The 20,369-nt window shown below is 39.7% G+C and overlaps 3 protein-coding genes across 4 annotated transcripts in view; all 3 read left to right on the top strand.

Moving 5' to 3' along the window:
• Positions 1–8,374, top strand: part of sntb1 (syntrophin, basic 1) — a 34,065-nt gene extending 25,691 nt beyond the window's left edge. Inside the window, exons 7-8 of one of the 2 annotated variants that reach the window (XM_010797059.1) lie at positions 3,029–3,258; positions 5,963–8,374. In XM_010797059.1, the coding sequence (XP_010795361.1) occupies positions 3,029–3,258; positions 5,963–6,055 (323 nt within the window). In that variant the 3' untranslated portion in view covers positions 6,056–8,374. The remainder of the gene's footprint in view (positions 1–3,028; positions 3,259–5,962) is intronic. The other variant, XM_010797060.1, reaches the window with a different exon arrangement.
• The window catches only part of LOC104967573 (carboxypeptidase Q), a gene marked incomplete at its 5' end in the record, with an annotated part of 309,328 nt that overhangs the window by 34,381 nt on the left and 254,578 nt on the right, over positions 1–20,369 (top strand). The window lies entirely within an intron of this gene.
• LOC104967563 (mdm2-binding protein) lies at positions 11,443–19,503 on the top strand. The gene is made up of 10 exons (XM_010797058.1): positions 11,443–11,476; positions 13,948–14,041; positions 14,127–14,285; positions 15,153–15,248; positions 15,404–15,667; positions 15,790–15,908; positions 16,121–16,233; positions 17,757–17,870; positions 18,905–18,970; positions 19,055–19,503. Exons 2-10 carry the CDS (start codon positions 14,007–14,009, stop codon positions 19,091–19,093), a joined length of 1,005 nt encoding a protein of 334 aa, XP_010795360.1. The 5' UTR covers positions 11,443–11,476; positions 13,948–14,006; the 3' UTR covers positions 19,094–19,503.

A 20,369-nucleotide genomic window follows, 5' to 3' on the forward strand; every position in this document is an offset into this window, starting at 1 on the left:
CCCCCCCCCCCGCTGTCTTTTCCACTCACTGTCAGGTGGAAAGAGGGGTTTTTGTTGAAACCTGAAGTGTGTGTGTGTGTGTGTGTGTGTGTGTGTGTGTGTGTGTGTGTGTGTGTGTGTGTGTGTGTGTGTGTGTGTGTGTGTGTGTGTGTGTGTGTGTGTGTGTGTGTGTGTGTGTGTGTGTGTGTGTGTGTGTGTGTGTGTGTGTGTGTGTATTCTGGTGGGAAACCTTGCCTGCAGATCAAGCCTTTCAGGTGGAAGAGTAGGGTTTCAGGTCTAATTTTCATTACAAAGACCAGCACTCTTTGCCCCACTTAGAACTGTTATGCCATTAGGAAGACATTTGTCCTGCCAGATTGTTTATAAATCATTAGAATAATATTACAAATTATGAGACTCATTTTTCATCATGAATGGGATCAGAGTTCTGGGGATATTACACTGTGTATTTCACTCCGTGTGCAGCACATTTTTCTATGTGATGTTTTCTCGTTGTCAACATTACATTACCCTTGGAAGATGTAATCAACACACATCTGATGTGTTTAGTGTGTTTTAAAAAGGCCATACTGTAGCCTACACTACTTCTCGCTCCAAAATGTTGTCTAAATCCCAAAATGTGCACTTTCTACTGTACATTACTTCAGTGGTATTGCTATCCTGAAATATGCACGATACTATATATTACAATAGAAACAGATGTTAACCTTGTGTAGCTGTCTGGCTGTTGGCAAAGCTATACACATTTAAATTTTAGCGGTGGGTCAGCGTTTCATAATACCTATAGTTTAGAACAAGTTCATCCCAGCTCTTATTCCCCCCTCAACAAGCACACACAAATATAGCTTGTTTTTGCACCTTGATAGTGAAACACAGTGTACACATGTTTTAATAGAAGTCAAGCAGCTAATGACTTGAGTGCTCTGCCTGTACCAAAGCTATTCTCCACATAATGTTAGAGAATTTCTAAATCTGCAACTCCATCTTTGTGTCTGTATGGGTTCTGAGTCCATTTAAATACATTTCTTTAAAGTTACTATCTCACATTTGAGCAAAGAGGCTTATGAGCCTTAACTACAGTTATAAAATGATGAAACTTTTCCACCAAAAAAAATATGCCGAGCGCATTCCTGTATTAGAAACAGTGACAAATAATCTATTTCGTACATGTTTTCTGCAACTTGATTACATAGCTCTGCAGTCTAATCTGCTCCTCTGTGAAGGCCGAATTAAACTCACTAGAAGAATTTGCCTTTGACCAACTCTGGTGTGTACATATTTGCCAACCTTCCGGTTTCATAATTGCCTTTAGGTAAAGAAGCGAACGTCAAAGGGATTAAGGTGTGTATAAGGTGATTAGGGTTGTTTGACTGGCAATGTGGTTGAGTAGTCATAGAATCTCCGGTTGACTCTCTGACAAAATAGACTGATGCAGGACACTATTACTATACTATAACAGACATGCTATTCTAAAACATACAAAGAGAGAAGACGCACACTCGTATGCATCTTCATGATTGTTTCACATTACTGCAAGATAGAAAATACACCCTTTTACGTAGCCTGCTTAGAGGCATTATACACACACTTTCACTTTCGTATGTAAACTCTAGCAAACAGACACTCCCTACCAGTACATACAACACACACACACACACACACACACACACACACACACACACACACACACACACACACACACACACACACACACACACACACACACACACACACACACACTTCCTGCTCAGGCTGTCAGCAAACACTGGAAAGATAACAACTCTTTTCTCGCTCACCGTCTCTTTGTCACTAACACGGCGCTCGATTGATCAGATGTCGTCAAGAGAGAGAAGCCTATTCTGTAAATGAAGTTTTCAGCATGCAAAGGTGGAGGTGGGTGGGGGGGGAGGGGCTGTAGCAAGGGAGCTCTGCTGTCAAGGCACTGAAAACATCAGACTAAATGCAGTGGGATTACACTGTGTGGAGAGGCGACAGGTTTGTCATTAAAGCAGAGGAAAGTGATGTGTAAATTGGGAGAGTAGATGGCACACTCTGCTTTCAAGCGGACACATGCTGTGAGGAGAGAGGAGAGAGAAGTAAAGTGAGGAGAAATTATGCAGAACAGATACATTACAGACCATCGGTCTCCACGTGAAGAGAGAAGCCTGTCACTGAAGTGTGGCAAATTGTAATGTGTAAAATATACTTGAGTTAGAACACAGTCTGCTTTAATGATATGACAGAAATGTACTGTGTTTTAAAAAGAAGATCATACATATATGCTTTAAAACTAGCTGAAACTAAGGTTCAATGCAGTAAGAAGTGTCACTTATGTTTAGTCTTCCCTCATTAATATAAATCCGAATGACTTGAATAATACTCCAAATACTAAAATGCCGTACAATTCTGCGGCAGCAAGTCTCTAAAGATCGGATCAACACAGTAACATAAACAATCATCAATAACCTCAATGAAGAACGTGTTTTTAAAGACTTCCACTGGAAATGTACTATACCATGTTATTGTTTTACCAAATTATGGAGTCAAATGTAAGGCTTTTGAGCAAATTGTATTGAAAACGTATATCTTTTTTTGTTTTACATGCGAGTACAGTGAATGACACATGAAAAAAAAGAGACTTTATCAATGTCATCCATTTTTTTATATTTATATCTAAGAAAACTAATTCACTTTGTACTAACATCCAACCTAGTAACATATCACATTAATCATACTGGATAGCCCTGCCCTGCCAATACAGGCCGACAATAGAAAAACTACATGTCCCTAAAAGTAAGGAGAGAAAGTGTTCCAAGAACAAAGAAGATGCATTTGATTTGATTTAGCTAAATACAAGTCTGTGAGTCTAACGTTTACCTCTCAGTGTAATGACATATTACATATAGCATGTACCAGGTGAATCAAAGTTGGCCTGTCATCCACACATCAATAATGAGGAAATGTGTTTTTGAAAGGATTTTGATTTTGTTCATCCAAAATGAAAATGTTCTGTCTGTTCATCTTCCAGGTTGTCTGTACCAGAGTCAGGAGTGCCGGCTGGTGATTCACTACGAGCAGGGCTTCTCTGTGCTGGCTGACCCCTCACTGGGGGAGGGGGGGGACGGGGAGGAGAGAGGAGCCCACACACCTACCAGGCCCCGGGTGCTCCTCTCCTACCCCTACGAGAAACTAAAAATGTCTTCAGATGATGGAGTTCGCTTGCTCTTTCTTGACTTTGGAGGAAAGGAGGGAGCGATAGTGAGTATTTCTTTATTGTAAAGCACATTTTTGTTACACAATTGACACACATGACCAGAAATCATATGATGGATTGTGAGTAGTACTCTCGAGAAACCCATCAAAGATGAGGCTGCCTTTTTCTCCTCAGTATCAGCTGCAATAGAATATAGAATAGTCTTTCAAATGAAAATTTGAACAAATCTGGACTAACATGTAACTTGTTTGTATTATTTTAACCCATGAGGCTTAATCCTAAACTACAATGTTTTTTATACAACATTGTTTATTATGTCATTTCCAAAATGTTCCCACACATTATTTCTTAGATGGGGTATTGTCTGTTCAGCATAGCACGCTAGTTTTCTCCATTTTGCTTTAGCAAAGAGGACATACCACTCATTGATGATAACAGTGGTCCAACAGGCCTTCAAGATAGTCTCTAAATATCTAATATAGTCTAAGATAATTGCACTTAATCAGTTTAAGGTAGGATGAGTGCAAATTTAAGCCTTGATATTAATAACTTTATGTCACACTGATTGGCAAAAAACATATACATTCAAGTAATTTTTTGTAGATGTGTACAACCCCGTACAATAGAAAGAACGAGCTCATATGCACTCTCAGGGGAGTTTAGGAGGCCTTCTGGGAAATGAAGCCAAACACAAATTGGAGAGGTTGAAGTGCACAAGACAGGCAGAGGGAAAGTGGTACAGCAGGAACTGAATTACAGCACTTCATCACAAAATAAAGAACTTCACATATACCAGGTAAGAGCAGTGGAGAGTGGACTTTTCTTTATAAATAGCCTGCCACTTACTGTAAGAGATTTCATCTGTTTACCACTCAGCAGCTCCAGAGGGTCCAGTTGGCCGGGCTCAAGCCCACCCTCCAAGTTATCGACTTGTATAGCTAAAAACAATCAACAAAACTCTCCCTTCCCAATTTCTTTATTTCATATGCTGTAAAAATGTGGTTTTTCGCCTCTTGGAGGGTTAGTGAAAAACCCTGATGTGAATATTAATCATGGTGTTAGGAGGATCACATCTCTAAACTCATCTATTACCCTCTCTTGGCACTTACCCAGACAAATATTTACGTTTTTATGTGCTGGAAAATAAAGTGACAGTAAAATCTAAAATATTAACTGTCAAGGCATATGGCATTTGGAAATTACATTTCTTTGAGTAGTCCACATACAGCTCCATATAAAACTCCTGTCAGATACACTTGTTCCCAGCTCAGACTCTGCTGAAGGCAAATAAGCAGAGACTTTGGAGATTTGATTCAGAACCCTCTGTTGGCTACCTTAGCAGAACAGATTTTGGTGTCTGTAGCCTTTCTGAATCACTACACAGTCATAGACGAGGCTTTATAAAAATCCCAAGACACCTTGCGGATGTGGCTGAGGGCTCATTAGCCAATATTTGAAAGCGGAATCAGCTGGGCTTTTTTCTCAAAGTGTTGACTATACTGTCATTAGTTGGCAGGGACTGTGTATATCTAATTTTGTCACAGCAATTCAAAGATACAGAAAATGGTTTATCAAATAACAGGGACTCTAGTAGCTCCTAAACACAGAAGTGCATTGTGCTACACTGCGAGTCAGCTTTTCTAACAAGCTCTCAATGTCATCGCTAACATACCAATGTTAGGCAGATCCTAATATATGCTTATTCGCACTAAACACAATTTACAACCGAGGCTGAACATAATTCCTTCTTTTTTTTTTTTTTTAGATATTCAGTCATAGACGAGGGTGTTGAACAAATTGACATTTTGACTTGAGGATAGTACTAGATGAGAAGTAGAATTCACAATCCACCTAGTCGTGGTTGATCAGTTGGAAAAATCTTAGCCAATATACACAAATTGATGGCGGTTTTAGTTGAAAAGGTAGAGGATAACAAAAGTCATTTAGAATCTTTGCCCCTCATGGTTATCTGTATAAAAATCCATAGCAAACCATCCCAGTGGAAATATCTTCCACTGGACTAATGTGTTGGACCAACTGATGCAATGACTAAACCACTACTCATAATCAATCATTCAATGTTTTATTCCAGGAGGTAACTAGGTTTCGTGACAGTTATTACAATACAAAATATATATTTGAAAACACAAGTTGAAGTATAAATGTGCATTAAAAGTATTTTTAGCCTCTGGGACACATCGTCTTTGGCACAGTAACGAGGCAGAGCATCCTCCACAGCACAGGGACCCTCTGAATACTCAGGCTGGTTTACAATAATTCATTGCCCTGGCTTTCCTGGGGATAAGGTATCTGCTAAAATGTCCACCGTGTTAAATATGACCAACTAAACAGTAGTCTTAGTGTAAATGTACAGGTTACATTTTCCTAAAGGTGAACAGGAAATGAGTCACACTGCTGTTGATTCAGGCTATGAACAGAGCGTTGTTCACAGTGATGTTAGTGCGTGTGAAGTGCTGAGCTCAAGCTAGGTCTGTCTAATTCTTGCCTCATGGGGACCTGTTTCCTGTGAAGCAAATTTTTAGCATACTTTTATGATTGTATGGGCCTAACAATCACTTTTTCTCTTTTATTTCCCTCCCCTGTGTCTTCCCCTCTGTGTCATCCCTTCTGCTCTAATACATTCTCACATCTTTCAGTCATATTCTTTCTTTTACTTCTCACAAATGCAGTGCTTTATTCTGTCTAGATCTACTTAGTCAATTCTGTTATTTTTCGTTTCTCCTCCAGCAGCTGGATCTCCACTCATGTCCGAAGCCGATGGTCTTCATCCTCCACTCCTTCCTCTCTGCTAAGATCTCCCGCCTGGGTCTGGTGGCCTGACCCCTCTGAAGGGACATCTCCTAGGAAAACAGAAATCTACCTTGTTTCTCCACCTCTCTGCAGCCTGCATGCAGTTGATCACCACATCAAACTCCTTCAGTCGGGGACCCAAGCTGAATGAATGTAACTTCTATCTGGAAATGTAACTTTATTTTGGAGTCCATGTCAATGAAACACTGGAGAAACCAATCGAGGATTTTTGGAGGGAATTGGACAGATTTCTTTTGGGGGGAAACCCCTTCCTTTAAGGGCTGCATGGACTGGAGTGATGACTGAAGAACCACAGAAGAAGACATGGACTGAACTAGAATCAAAGGGATGATATATACAGACATTGGGCATTACTGTCACGTGCATCATTGGAAGGACTGGACACGTGCAACATGGTTGAGATTAATTCACTTTTAATTCAATCAAAATATAATATCAAACTGCCTTCCATTAACCAATTATATAATGTATTCACCATTAGCTCTGAAAGCACATTATGAATTTCATTAGATCATTTTTCTTAGCCAAACATTTGACACACTGGAAAAACTTCATGCATTTGTCTTTGTTAGTGTCCCCTGAAATGTCTTGTTAGCTGTGTCAGCATTCATCTTTGGAACTGGCGGGCACAGTCTCCCACACAGTCTCCCACAATGTGACAGCTGACTCAAATTCAAAATGTCACATTATTCTGTTAACAGGTTGCAGGAGGTCATATAGTTTGATCTGATGGTGGTCTGAAGTCAGTTCTAATGTATTCAATTAATAAAAAGGAAGATAATTGGCTATAGTTAAGATTAAATATAATATATGCAAGCATTGAGATCTTTGGCAAACACATTTAAAACCGACAATTTAAAGCAATACTTTGATCTTTTAGGGAAATACACTTTTTCACTTTCTCGCAGAGAGTCAGATGAGATACAGCCAGTAGCCGATTAGCTTTGATTGAAGGCACAGGATTGAGAGGATGAGTAGGATTTGTCATTTGCGGTTTGTAAACATTCAAATTGGCCCTCCTGTCGGGCTCAAAGGGATGTTGCTGCTTGCCAGAGGCTAAAAAAAAAAACAGATTCTCTCTTGTTTTAGAACCAGCTTAGTCAGCTTGGCATTTCACCAATAAAACAAAATAAGAAATAGAAGCAGAGGGCAAAGTCATGGCGACACCAACACCACCAAACAGTTTTAGTAGGTCATAATCGATGATTGAGTGGGATTATTTGTGTATTAATCTATATATTGTTTTTAAGTAAAACTATTCTCAATATGCCTTGAGTGGTAACAGAGGAAAACAGATAGCTGGGTAATTAGTGAGCTTTAGAGGTGCTGGTGGGTGGTTATGTTACCTTTGGATACTACTGTAGGTTAACTTATAACCTTATATCTAACAGACACATTTGAAAGTAGTTTATTCTCATCTAACTCTGCAAATAAATATATTTCCCAAAATGTTGATCTGTTCCTCATAGGGTCTGCCGTCTGATCAGACATGATAATGCTGTTCACTCCTTCCTCCCTCATTTTACAGTGATATGTTTATGATTGTTAACTTGAGTTACCAACTGATATCATCTAATTGTCTACGCAGAACTGATCTTATTTGCCTGTTAACTGAGAAACTGCAGGCATGTGCTTCCCCCAAGCAAACATCTGCCATCATACAAAAAATGTATACTCAATCAAACTGTGCCCCTTATGCCCCTTATCAGATCAAGTGTTATTTGTTTTTTTGTAGCAAGGTGGCCATGATAGGAATCTCAATAATTGTTTTAGTCCTGTAGCAGCCAGTGTAGGGTTTTCTTTTTGTTTTCTTGTTTTGGGATGTTATGAAATCTGCTCACTGCACTGTCTGTGACATGGCTGACTGCCGGGACATTCCTCGTGCCTTCAGATGACTAAAAATGAGACATTTTAATTTTGAAAGAAATTCATTATAGAGATCACAGGATTGAACAACAATGTGACTTCTATTGTGGCTACTTTTATGTTATTCTGTACTTTTCTGTTTCTCTACTTTATATCAGCATATTTTCAATAATCATTTACCCACAAACTGTGAACAATGATTTACATATTGTAATCCCACCAGTCTGTAGAAGAATAACCATCTGTTTTGTTGCTATTAAAAGATAGGAAAAGGCATTGTAACACTTTAGTTCAGCCACGAATCCAGCACTTACTTATAACCTCAAGTGGAGAGAAGCTCCTTGAGTAAAGGCTGCTTTGATATGTAGACTACTCTGATGCCTTCGGCAGCTACTGTACTGTCACTCAGAATGATAAAGCCTAGTTTTTAATTCAAAACGGTGCACATAAATCATGTATTTAACAAAAGTGACATGAGTTTTTGTCTTCACTTGTTTGTTATTCATTGCTCAGCAGCAGATACAAATCAACAGAAAAAGCCTGGGTTTTAATTTAAGTCATTTAAATGTAAATTACATTTACATTGTTTGTTAATAACACTGGTTCCTAGTAATACAATATTATTTTCTTCTTTTACTTTCAGATTTCAAATGCTGTAGACACACATATTCAGTACTATATATTTTATACGGGGCGGCTAAGTTGAAATGTGGTGTACTAATAGTCTACTGTATATTAGTGACAATTTACCATCATTTGGGAAGCGTTTTATTAATCAGCTCAGCAGGAAGAATTCACACGTCTTTAGCCAAATAACTTTAGAGTTATTGAATTGTAGGCAGCGTTTAACACAGTCGTAACTCTCTGACATTATACTTGGCTCCTAGGTAATGAGCTGGCAACTCTCCTCTCCAACGCACAAACAAACACACACACACAAACAAACGCACACACAATAATGGATGGACACATTCCTGTAATTGAGGGTGAAGAGTTTCGACTTCAAACACATTCATAACTCTTGAAATTGTTTACTATAGTTTACTAGCATTTTTCACCACCTCTTTGTGTTCATGACTGTTTCCCTTCTGTTCAGAATGCTATTGAACCTGTCTCAGCGGGACACTAAATGTCTGCATGTAGCAATTGTTGCATCATGAAAGAAAAACACAAACCAATTTCAAAGTCACGGTTTACCACTGGGGCGGACAGGAAGCTCTATTTGTGCCAATTGTAAGACCTTAAACACAAAAAATGACAAATGTTGAACGAATGAAATTTCGACACACACAACCGCATGAACATGCACGCTCACTAATTACCGTATTTTTCATTGAGAGAGTAAGGGAGGGCCGTATTGACTTGGAGTGTTAGCTTTTCATTTTGAGGGGCCTGGACAAGAGCCAAATCAATTAGCAATCAGAGAAGTGTGTGTGTGTGTGTGTGTGTGTGTGTGTGTGTGTGTGTGTGTGTGTGTGTGTGTGTGTGTGTGTGTGTGTGTGTGTGTGTGTGTGTGTGCACACACACACACACACACACACACACACACACACACACACACACACACACACACACACACACACACACACACACACACACACACACACACTTCTCTGATTGNAGTTGATAGTTTGCGATATGAAAGCATACGAGGAAATTCAAAGAAAATTGCCAGTTTTTTTTTTTTTTTTCCGCAAAACGCTCCTTTCTTGAACTTTATATGGTATACAATTTGGTATTTTTTTGTAACTATTATTTAAGATCGGATGAAGGATTCTTAGTCACGGCACGTGCTGATCTTAAGTATCAGAGCAACAGCTGGCTAGCTCGGTTAGCCGCGCCGAACTCCCTGGAGAAAACACATGAAACTAACATTATTCAGTGTTTTTACCTTTAATCACCGGTCCGCTTTGCTTGGGAATTTATGGTAATTTTTTTTTTTTCTTGGTTGCCCCCACGCTGCATGGCAGAGCCTGCATGTCAAATCACTAAGCCTACGCGCCGGCGGCTGACATGAGAGGCCGAACACATTTGTCCTTTGTAGCAGCCAGCAAAAGTAATTGTAAATGACGTGTTTGAGTTATTTGCCCTACTTAATATCGCAAAGTCCTAAAAAAAAAGGAAAAATCGGGAGCGTTTCCAAGCGATGTGGAATATCGCGCATGCGCATTATGCAATTATCGTCACGACACGAGTATATCGGGTGCAGCCCTTTACCTCAGCTAAAGGTCTGCAGCATGTGCAGCTTACGCCGAAAGTGTGCGCATAATCTCAAACGTTTGCTCGAGATTGCCCCAAAGTTGAGAACGGGACTAAGTGGCAAGATTGGGCCTTTGTACGTCGGGGTGATTGTGGATTTGGGCCATTGATTAATTGCTCTCCCCCTCTCTTTAAAACCGTTGGATAGTTGACTTTATTGAACTGCAATCATATGGTTTTGTTTTATGTGAAACAGCTATTGACAGAAAGTTATTTCTTGTGCCCAGGTTATATTAGAGTTATTTTCATGAGTCGTAAATAGGAAGTTAAAGGTGTATTTTACAAGGCCTTTAGTTGTTTTTATGGACATGGATCAAAACAATCTAACTTTTCAGCTTCAGAGGTCGACCGTGGTTTTTGCGTAGGAGCTGGCCCAAAAAGCCATGGATCATAAATGAGATCAATCATTTAAAGAGCTGGATGAGCATTTACAGCCCGTTGGGAAAGACAATAGAGTTTAGGAATAATCTTTAAGGTATTTAATAGACAGCTTATCTGTTTAACAATTAGATGAGCAGTAACTTAGTACACAGGCAACATTGGGCCACCATGTGAATGAGAAAGTTTGTCTGATTAGTTGGGAGTTCAGCGTGGTGATGTAGAGTATGCAACCTGGGAGGTGCGCAGTCGGGCATGTTTAGGACTGGTAATCATTTATATTTTTGTGTCACTTTAAGATGTCACATTTTATCCACCCCCCTAACCATTTGCTAATAGGCCTGATCAATAAAATTTGAATTTAAACATTCCACAAGCCTGAGTTTACACACAGGTTTAACAGAGCGATCAATTTCTTTCTGATAAGCCAAGCAAGTCTTCCCCCGGCTTGGGGTTTTTCAAATAATCTTGGATTTTTGTTTGGTTACGGCGCCGTCCACACAGCGGCGTGCGTTGAAAGGCTTCGACTGTCGTTGAATGGGACGCTCTACTTTTCGCCGAAACTGCATTGTGGGGAAGCCGAATCGCGAGCTTTGCTGGAGGTGGCTCGCTGCAAAAAGTTGACGCAAGGTTTAACTTTGGAAGCCTTTGGCAGAAGCGTCAGCCCAATCGAATTTCACTATGCCGAGTACAAGCTCTAGCCAATCAAACCGCTGCCTGTGTGTCAGGGCGGGGAGATTCATGTGACTTTGTGGGCAGGACAGAAAGAAGGAAGCCTCAGGCGTCGACCTGGCTACCCGTCAACGCACCTGAGGTGATTCTGGAGTGTGCGCCCAGGGAGCAGTATCTTGAGATGACTGGACTCCACTCTGCCCAATGCTGCACCTGTCTGACAGACGCGCAGGGAGCAAAGCGCCAAGAGCTCAGCGTAGGAATTTTCACGATTGCTTCAAGATACAGCTGTAAGGTAATGAACACCATGTGATTCAAGCTAGTCGTCATTCTGAAACAGTCACATGGATGTCCCTGTCGTTTATGTGTATCCTTGCCCACCTTTCCTGTTCTGATTTTAGTTCTGAGGAACCTCAATAAGGATATACTTAAAATTCGTAAGAGGTGAGCAGTCAGCTTTCAGAGAGGCAGAAGGATGATAGATGTAAACATGCTAGTGATATTTATTTTAAGTGCACTCAGGTACTTTTTTCCATGATCCCTGCCCACCCTGCTCTGGAGATGCATGGTCAGTTCAGCAATGCAACAGCTTCGCAATCCGATTAGGAATGTTCATGCATTTGGTATTTCGTTGCCCTAAAAGTGAATGACTTTGTGGTGGGCTTTCAAATCACTAACAGGGAGCCTAGTCTCTTCATATAAAACACTCTGTCATCTCCCGGTACAACCTGGCTGTGATATACTTTCATCACACTTCCGTCTCCTTGAGATAACCTTCAACCCTCCTGGTCTAAACAGAGGAAAATGTAGTGGATTTTCCTATGTCTGCAAACAAGGTCAGTTTACCTTGCTCAGTTTGAATTAGGAGTAACTCTTCTTCCATTACATTGGGTTGCCCATTGTTGGCCTGTTACTAAGTTATGTTCTTAATTGTAACAGATAGGCTTCTATTATATCTAAAAGGGATTTGTTCCTAAACCTCTATTTTTCCAAGGGCGCCTGTAAATGCGTTCCCAGTCCTTTAATTGATTGATCTTATTTATGGATCCGTTTTTTGGGGCAAGCATTACAAACCAGGTGGTCGAGCCTCTGAAGCTGAAAAGTGATGTTTTGGATTCATGCTTCTGAAAACCAACTAAAAGGGCTTGTATACACACTTTAAGCTTTCCTATTTAGGGACTTGAAAAGTACTTAATAAAAACTGGGCACAGGAAAATACTTTCTGTCCAATAGCTGTTTCACAATAAACCAAAACATATGATTCAGTTTCAATAAAGTTAACTATCAAGTTTTGGAGAAGAGAGGGAGATACAATTAAATCAATGGCCAATCCCCACAATACCCGGTACAAAAGGCCATTCTTGCACTTTAGTCCCCTTCTTTCAATTGTGGGGGGCTGTCGAGCAACGTTTTGAGGCTTTAGCAACACTTTCCGTAAACTGGCACATTGCTGCAGACTTTAGCTGAGGTAGGGCTGCACGATATATGTGTCGTTGGACGGATAAGTGCGATATTGCCGCATGCGCCGATATTCCCATCGCTTGGACGTCGATTTTTTTTCTTTTTTTTTTTTAAGGACTTGCGTATATTAAGGTAGGCAAATTAACTCAAACAGGTCATTTTTACCAATTATTTGCTGCTTGCCTACAAAGGAAAATGTGTTCGGGCTCTCATGTCAGGGTACTTTAGTGATTTGGACATGCCAGGTCTGCATGCACAAGCAAACCAACAATAAATCTCCCAAAGCAAAACGGACCCGGGTGATAAAGTAAACACTGAATAATGTATGAGTGTCATGTGTTTCTCAGGGCAGTTCGGCGTGCTTAACCGAGGCTAGCTCAGCTGGTTGCTCTGATAACTTTAAGATCCAGACGTCCGGATAAAAATCCCTCATCCGATTAAATATAGTTAAAAAAATACAATGTATAGCAATTAAGTTCAAGAAGGACGGGTTTGCGGGAAAAAAAAAAACTGCATTCTTGATTCCTGTATGTTTTCAATATCGCAATCTATATATCGCGGGAGGGGGGGGAAAAAATCGCATGTCAGTTTTTTCCAACATCGCGTGGCGACTAGCTGATAGGTAATAACCTGTGTTTTATAGGATATATTTTACACCAGCGGTTTATTCATTAAACGATTTATTTCCATTTAAAGTCCCTTTATGTAAATCCCAATTTTCCATTGTCTCTTCGTACAATAAACATGAGCTTCAGGAAAGAGATTATCGTCACTTTTGCGTGTCCTGGATCAGTTGCGGATATAAAAACCTGTCTGAACATGAGCTGATCAAGAATTTGGACCCGGTCGTCCCTTTATTGAAATCACAAAACGATTTTTGTGGCTTTGTGTAAGGAACCCCCGCCGCCCCCCCCCCCATGAACATGGAGGATTTAATCAAGCAGAATTTTTTTTTACATTAAATAAAAACATCTTTTGACTTTTTCACAACAATGTCATATTCTTTTTTCATACTTATATCACTTCAAGTCCTTGCTGTCTCTTTTACTCAAGCATTTACCAGCTGTAATAAAAAAACAAGGACTTCAGGCTTTAAAGAGCATATTGGTATTGTGCAAATTTCTGAACTACTCATATTTTCAATCATTAGCTTGCAGACAAATAAAAACGGTTTCATGTGAGACCAATATTGAGAGCGACTGGTTCTTAGGAGCAACATAATTCAGTGGGAACGACGAGTAAGTCTTGATATTTCTTCATTGCAGTTTTTCAGACCATTTCCCACCTGCAGTCTGACTGGCCTGAGAGGAGCGTCCTTCACAACATGGAGAACCTGCAGAGGAGACGACAGAAGAGGAGGTACATGAGAGAGATAATAGACACATGACAACTCTGTGATCCTAACACAATGTATTTGACTTAAAATTCATGTTGTATGTGTTAGATTTGGTCTGCTAGGTCCAGGCTCCAGTGACAGTCTGCTGGGTCCTAAAGACAGTCAGAAGAGCTCCTCTGCATTACTCGACGCTAAAGAACTTCTGAAACACTTCACATCTGATGGCCTTCCTACTGCCGAGCTGCAGCCTCTGGTCATCAACAGAGGGTAGGTTCACTCCTCTTTTATGCCTCCATCCTTTTCTTCCTCCATCCATTGCACTGACCACCACTAGCCCATACAGTACATGTGCTACAACCAGGCCTTCACACAGGCAGATTAATGAGACAAACAAGAAGTTAGGCCTGCTCGATTATGGCAAAAATCATAATTTCGATTATTTGGGTCAATAATTGATATCACGATTATTAAAAACGATTATCCATTTACTTTGAAAACATCAATTTATTGGAGAAAAAAAATTTGAACAGTATGTTTTTAACAGTTGATTACCCTGAACTTTAAGTATAATTCAACTGAAAAACCAAAATATAATAATTTAATAATAAAAAAATAATCTTTTTATTTCGATTACGTTATTTTCGTAATCGTTGCAAGCCATAATCGTAATTGCGATTTAAAATACGATGAATTGAGCTGCCCTACAAGAAGACACAGGCAGACAGGATCACAAGCAGAGGACCAGACACAAAGATTGTTATGAAAAAAGAAAAATAACCATGAAGGAGGGTAAACAGTTTTAGGGTGGTCCTGAATGACAGTTAATGAGGATTTGATTACGACCATTAGCCTGCCACAGTGAGCTTACAACCTTTTTGAAGAAAAATGATTGAAATGGAAAACAAATCATTACTCTGCAGCAGAGCACTCTTCAGTTAGTGCTAATAATTATGTCAGAGCAAACGGTGTGTTTTAATTAGTGACATTTGTATTTGTGGTTTAATAAGGGGTAAACAAACACTGCCTTTTCTTTGACAAACTGTTTTGTTTCTCCCACCCTCTCTCTTTCTTTTTTCTCGGTCCCCCAACCCTTCTCCCCTTCCTCTATATCTTCCACCTTCTCTTTCTCTTCAGTATTAATGCATTTCAGATGTCACCAGACCTTTCTCCTGGAAGAATCAGCCAGATGCCCTTCAACCAAGTCTCAGTATCACATTACCATGGCATAGAGTAAGTTCCTATAAACTATAGAGCGACCTTCAGCTGAAATGATATTTTTTAATTGCAGGCAACTATTAAAGCTTTATAACAATTGGCAGAAACACAACAGTCACTAGGCTAAATGTCTTCTTTGTTAAAATGATCATTTTATTTTGATCTTGTAGGTACTGCCTAGACAACCAGCGGTCCTTAGACCGAGATCAGGGCTTTGTTAAACTCCAGTCCCGTCTGATTCGGTACGAGACCCAGACCACGTGCTCCAAGGAGCCCTGTGCCCTCCCCTTCACCCTCAGCCCCGCCCCCTCCCCTGCTGTCATGTCAGAACCAGGAAGTGTACCGGATGGAGAAACTCTGCAGAACGCTGATGTAGCGCGACTTAAGCGCAGTTCGTGGGACACGGACATTATCGGAGGTTATCCTCGAAAGAGGTATGACCATGGTGTTTGCTCCTAGTTAGCAACAAGAATTATTAGAATGACTGGATTGTGGTTTATGGATTGTAAGTGTTAGCAATGTTTACTAAGTTTGTGTCTTTGTGTGAATGATCCAGGCTGGTGAAGTCGGAGAGCAGCGAATCCCTCTGTTCTCAGAGCAGTGGCAGCAGTGGGACACACCCGGTCATCAGGTCTCTACGACAACAACCCAGCAGATCCAAGTCCACATCCTCAGGTAAACAAAAGCTTTGGGATTCTGTTATACAGTGGGTGGTAGGACTACTGTTGGTACTGCATTTTCCACAAAATACTATTCAAAACACAATTCATTCCCATCCCCAGAGCAGAGGTAAACATTACTCTACTTCTTGTTCTAATCAAACATGTCTTTGTCATGATGGTAGTTATAAGTAGAGTTATATTAACTTTCCTGACATTACCCCCCAGGTTTGGTGACTCTTCCCTCTGCTGACAAACCTAAACCTGAGCAGCTGAAGACACATCATGAACAAGCAGAGGACAACTCTTCCAAAGAGTCACGCTCCCAGAAACACAACAGGGTGAGTTATTCTGTGTGTGGGTGTCTGATTTTAAAAGGGATGATGTGCTGTGTCCCAAAGAACATAGGTAGTACGATTACTTCATACAATGGTTGCCCTGGACTTGGTACATTACAAAAGGAAGTAAAGAATATATTGCAAGTTTGTACTAAACATCAAATACACTTACGTAAACAACATGAGGAAGAATGCAAAGGATCGTTATTGAAGTTTCAGGTTTCCTCTCAGTCATAACAAAGGCATGTTGTTTCCTTTTCACCTAATTTAATGTTTCAACACCTTTTTAAAATATCTCTGCTTTTGTTTAATGGGTAAAAGGATAAATCGCTGAGACTAAAAAAAATAAAGCTGCTAATGGAGGCTCGGGCACTGTGTTGTGTTCACGGTGCCATCTGAAAAGTTGGTTGTTACCAGCAGCATGTTTCACCTCTGTATAAAGTCAAACTGGTATACTGGCACACTGCCCTAATGATGACAAACTTACAATATCTTTTATCACATTTTAATGATGTCGCCACACCTGCAATTCTTCAGCAGTGAGTCAAATGTTTTCATACTTTTAAATAAAAAACCAAAGTAATAAATCGTCGTTTTCTTTTAATATCCACCTTAAGTTTAAATAAACAGTTCTTTAATGGAATCAACAAAGTGTGTAATGCTTCCACTTACCACAACAAACTACATACAGACAAAACTCTCCGTCTTTTGAATAGCACTGAAAGTTTTGCAACAGCTCCAGTTTAGATAACTGCTTTATGTTTTGCATGTGATCTCTGTGAATGTGTGGGCAGCATTATAATGTCTCCACTGAGGCACTTTAACGAATAAACTATTATCATATCACCTGCTGCCTGCCTCCACAGGCACCAGACACTCGTTTCTCTCTTGTCTTTTGCATATTTGTGCAGTATAGTGTGAAATGACAAAAAACATATGTGGATACATGCATGATTACACACACACACCATCCCCCACACACACACAGTTTCTTTTGTCCCACGTACAGCTCACAATCTGCATACCGACCTTGACTTGTTCTGATTCCTGATTACCATGCAAACAGGCTTATCATCCAAACTGAAGTAAAGGAAAGAGCAGTTGGCCCCATTCAGAAATAATGATAGCAGTTTATTCAGGACAGAGATTAAAAGCTGCCTTTTTCCTCATGAGGCTGAATGGCACAGATGATTCCTCACCATAATGTATGATGTTTCATCACAACAGTCGCTGTGACAAGATTAAAGGCAGATTTATTTATTTCAGGAATGTGTTTTCTGGTAAAATAATGGTACGTTTGTAACTGCGACCTCACACGGGTGAATGCAAAGGCGTAGAATTCTGTGCAAGGACGTCCTCCAAAGTCAAGACTATTTTACTTCTCTTCCTTTTTAAAAAGGACGCTGTGCTAAAATTAGTTTCTCTGAACCTGGTTAGCGTCTGGTGCTGAGGGAATAAACACAATTCTATTCAATGTTTTTACGAGTGTATTAAAATCCCTGTCTGTTTGTCTTTTGTGTCCTCAGATGCTGCAGGAGGTAGTGGCTAGAACAATCAAACACCATGGGATCGCTGCAGAGCATGAGTGCTTTGTGGCCTGCAGCAAAAGGCTGTTTGATATCTCCAAATTCTATCTCAAGGTTAGTCTGAGAGCTGCCCACACGCGGTCAGCGCTGTCCTCTCACTTCTTTATCCGTATACTCCTATCCTATCAAGGACTTGTACTGCATTGACCATATGTCCTGTCAGAATGCTAATAGGAACAGTTTGAAGACAGCCTTTCTGCTATTATTGCCGAAAACCCCATATTTTCATGTATTCTCTTTTCTGCCTCCTCGTAAATTGGATTCAGGTGTTTTTGTCTGATAGAGTACAAATAATGGAGAAAATAAACAACTTGCCAGCAGTGGCGGGGAAATACTATAAAGTTGTTTTCCAGAATCACGTCATTTTATGATATACTCTATTTTTTATATAATATAAACATTATCAATGCTGTATTAGCCTATATTTTGATGTTATATCTAGCAGAGGTAGAGCTCATATATCTCCTTGTTAGACGGTTGCATATTGTAGGAGATGCATGATTGTTTATTTTATTCTACGTTTTAATTTTAAGTGTTTTTCTTTGCCTGTTTTTGTTCACATTTGGCAAAACTGAATGCACCGTGCTTTATAGGACAAGCATGCACCGGGGATGGTTACTACACTCAAGAAAAGAACAAACTGGATGTGTTTAGCCTGCATGTCATTCATTTCTGTGGTGTTGTTGTGGCTGTTGGTTTGAAATGGTTTTCATTATACACAAATAGCCACTACAGGTAGTTTGATCTTTGGAACTCATTGAATGTTTTGCATGTAAAACCCTAACCAGACGTTTTACATATAACTGTCACAAATATATTGTGGAAAACAAAGTACAAGTACATCATTTCCCTTTAAAGTGTAGGGAAGATAACAGAAATGGAAAAATTGTATTTTGAGTTTCTTTACTTGAATATAGTATTTAGATAAATGTACTTTCTTTTTTTCCCCTGCTGTTCTACATGAGTCTCTTCCCAGTTAGAATGTGTCAGTCAGTGACATAAAACATTTGATCTGTATGATGTAAACCCCATGCAATTTGACTTTACTGTCAGTATGAGTTATTTCCCTCTCTATTGTTTGATCCCAGGATCTGAAGACATCTCGGGGTCTCCATGACGAGATGAAGAAGGCAGCCGGTAGTAATGTTAAACAGGTAACCACACCAAACACCAAAAGCTCTCCATCTGTTCGTTGCTCTGAACCTGGACCTGCTAAAAGTCATTTCCTCTCGTTTCAGGTCGTTGACTGGGTGTTGGAGAAGACCTCAAAGAAGTGAAGGTGGTGTCGAAGAATAATTGGCGAAAAACATATTTATTTTTGTTTTATAACAAGGGTTTCACCTTTTTAAAACAACCTGCACCTGTTGTCAAATTTTTAGTTTTTAAGCCTTTTCGATTAGATTTATATTGTAACGTTAAGCCTATTTTAATGAACTCAATCCTTTATTTAATTGTATTGTGTCACTACGAGTGACATATATTTTGTAATTGTTGTTGTCTGTGGATATCTATTCTGATATACTCCAACAGCATAAGGTTGTCTTTTCTATGAAGCAATTTTCAAACAAGATTTTAGATAATTTTCCCACTTGTTTGTTTCTAAATACTCTAATATTTTATCGCTTTATAAATGTACATATATTATCTTTTAACTTTCTGTTACATAATAAAATATATGTTTTTCTTATTTTGTGAACAGTGTGACTTTCTGATAACAACCGGAGCTTATTTGGAGAAAATATATGAGAGTGTGTCCTGTCCTGAGAAATATGCGTTACATTATCAGTGCTGACGGCAAGCAGCCATTTCTAGATGCTAGCTGTTATTCAGACGGTGAAAACAAAGCGAAGAGCAGCGCAGTACATAATGCACTGCGATTATCAGTCAGACTTTGTACAGACTGATGGGGAACACTGCAAAGATCTCTGATGAGATGCAACACTACCTGCCACTACGGGCAACAGTTCCTCTGAGAGTAGCTGGCTACAGGTTTCTGGCAACAAGAAAGAAAATCTCCTCCATGCCATGATAACATAAGGATCTGCTTAGTCTTATGCATTGTATAGTTTCATTCTGAATTGGCATAGTGTTACCTGCATGAATAAGATGGCTATACAAAGACAATTGTATGACTATGCACGAGAATCCAATTTCTACTCCCCCAAATATGTTGAAAATAGCTGGTGGACTGTTGAATTTACTCCCATTTTATGTGGATGCAGTTTTTATTGGCAACATTTTGTATTTTTTGTATTTTTATATCTTGGTAATGATTAGGAAATGTACCTAATGTTCATTAAATACTCAGCTTTTACAATCTATATCTGACTAAAAGTCAAACGAGTATGAGGTCGTTGTCACAGTTGAAACCAGTATATTTAGTTTCAGGATAGGCACTGGCATTACCTCATGTACCCCCTTTGAAAATACAAATATAAAACAGGCTGCACTTTGTTGAACAACTATTGCTACTTTCAAGGCAGCTGATTGGAGAGCTATAGACTCTCCAAATATAGTGTCTGTTTTCCCTAGCAGACAGTCTCCATCTGAGGG

This window comes from Notothenia coriiceps, unplaced genomic scaffold (genome assembly GCF_000735185.1).
Source record: "Notothenia coriiceps isolate Sejong01 unplaced genomic scaffold, NC01 NC01_scaffold00037470, whole genome shotgun sequence".
Taxonomy (NCBI): Eukaryota; Metazoa; Chordata; class Actinopteri; order Perciformes; family Nototheniidae; genus Notothenia; species Notothenia coriiceps.